This window comes from Asparagus officinalis, chromosome 7 (assembly GCF_001876935.1).
Source record: "Asparagus officinalis chromosome 7, Aspof.V1, whole genome shotgun sequence".
NCBI classification, from domain to species: Eukaryota; Viridiplantae; Streptophyta; class Magnoliopsida; order Asparagales; family Asparagaceae; genus Asparagus; species Asparagus officinalis.
In genome coordinates this window covers 81,028,048-81,029,981 of record NC_033800.1, presented here as the reverse complement: position 1 = coordinate 81,029,981, position 1,934 = coordinate 81,028,048, and the positions used below count along the sequence as shown (strand labels likewise).

Genomic DNA, 1,934 nt, shown 5'->3' with positions numbered 1-1,934 from the left:
ATTTGTCAATAAGCTAATGTTTATCTAAAATCCAACTACACAACTACTTACAAAGAATGAGAAATTTTAGAAGCTACAAACACCTTTTTGATTTAACACTATAAGGCGAGAAGAGCATGGGGAACGTCGATGCTTGAGTACATTATCTCACAACACCCTGTCCATAGATTTAGACCCTCGTCTTCTGAGCAAAGAACATGCACTGTAATTCTGAACTCCAAATAGTTAGGTGGAATTAAGTTGTAGCATAAAGCAGTTGAGAATTACATTGGAATATTTCTAGGTATTGTTTTCTTTTTATCTCCTTACACCATATTTTTGGGGGTTAATCTAGGGAATTAGGCCTGTTGTTTAGAGACTAAACAACTAACAAATTTTATAAACAATTAAGAAAATTGTCCACGGAACATCACTTCCGTAATAAATTTGTCAATCAACATTATCTAATATTTAATTACACAAGTATCACTGACTACAATGAATCTGAACATTCAGAAGCTACAAACTACTTGTTGATTCAACCCCACAGTTTGCGAAGAGCAAGGAGAATGACGGTGCCTGAATACAGTGTCTAACAACACCCTATCCATAGCTTTAGACCCTCGTCTTCTTAGCAAAGATAGAATATACTCCATGAACACTGCATCACAAGGCAATATGATAGGACCATCACTTGGTAGCCCATGCTCATCTTCAGACATCTTTAAGAGCTCTACAAAAATAATGCTCTCCAAAAATCTCAAGGGAACCATGAACCTCTTCGCATCTGAGGTGTATACAATAAAGTGGCCTTTTTCTGCAACTGGTGTACTGCAAGCATTGGAATCTAATTTAGCATCAGCCTGGGTTGAGGAGACCCTTTTGCCCAAGGCAGCTGCCTTTCTCCATTTTCTCGCCATCTCAACGATCTTCTTGGAGTTTACCATTGTTGAATGTAGATATCAAAGTTGGAGAAGAAATAGTTTGATTTCTAGACTGTGAAGCTGTGTGTTTGATGAGAAGAGTTGCAGTGTGGTCGTATACTTATAGGAATAGAGAGTGGCCCCATGACAAGCTGTAGGAGTTTGTATGGAAGTTAGGAGAGGAAACAGAGCCATGTGCTTCGTACATGAGAAGATGAGATTTGAAGTAAGATGTTTGGATTTGGTTGGGAAGTTGTTTTCGATAGTATAAGACACTAGTCACTGACTGCTAAACCATTTTCTTATCTCCAATTCTTGGTAGTGCTATAAGACATGCCGGGTCATGCAAGAGGAGCTAAATGCCGGAGTTATGGTATTGCTTCACTTCATGAGCTGGGCACGGATTTTAATCCGAAGGGCCATCATTTGTGTTATAATGTCTCTGTCGATGGACCCCTTCGCTTAGCAAATGAATAAAGCTCATAGAGTTGATGGATGAATATAGATCATGCTGCTGATACAAGGATCCTTGAAGGGCCGTCGTCATGTGCATTTGTCTATCGTGATTGCATATTTTGTTTAGCAAGTGGAGTGCCGCTCCTGTCTTGTGTTTTAGAAGGAATAGTTGTCTTTTTGCCATTGTTGAAGCTCTTTATGAGAGTGGGAAGACACATGAGTTAGTAATGCCGAAGATTACAGAGCATTCTCCCATATATAAGCAAGCTGTTACTAATCTAGAAAATCCATGTGCAACTTCGAAAAATTTGTTGTACAGAGGCCCTTTTTCTCCAATTATTTGGTATACTTATTCTAGGCTTATTGGTGAAATGAAGTAAAATTACTACTGATGATTTTAGAAAGGGTGCCACTTCTTTTTTTTCTTGTTAAATGCAATAGCTCCTCGTCTGCAAAATGGAACTTGAACTGTAGAGAACCGTTTTTCCAACTTAAATTATGTATCAGGATCACTAGTGGGCCTTTTAGTTTCTTTAATTAGGAATAAATGTTGTTTGCAGGTAATGTGAAAGCAGT

General features: G+C 38.3%; 1 protein-coding gene across 1 annotated transcript; it reads right to left on the bottom strand.

Moving 5' to 3' along the window:
• Nucleotides 492-926, bottom strand: LOC109847428 (auxin-responsive protein SAUR68-like). The gene has a single exon (XM_020416656.1). It carries the CDS (start codon nt 924-926, stop codon nt 492-494), a length of 435 nt encoding a protein of 144 aa, XP_020272245.1.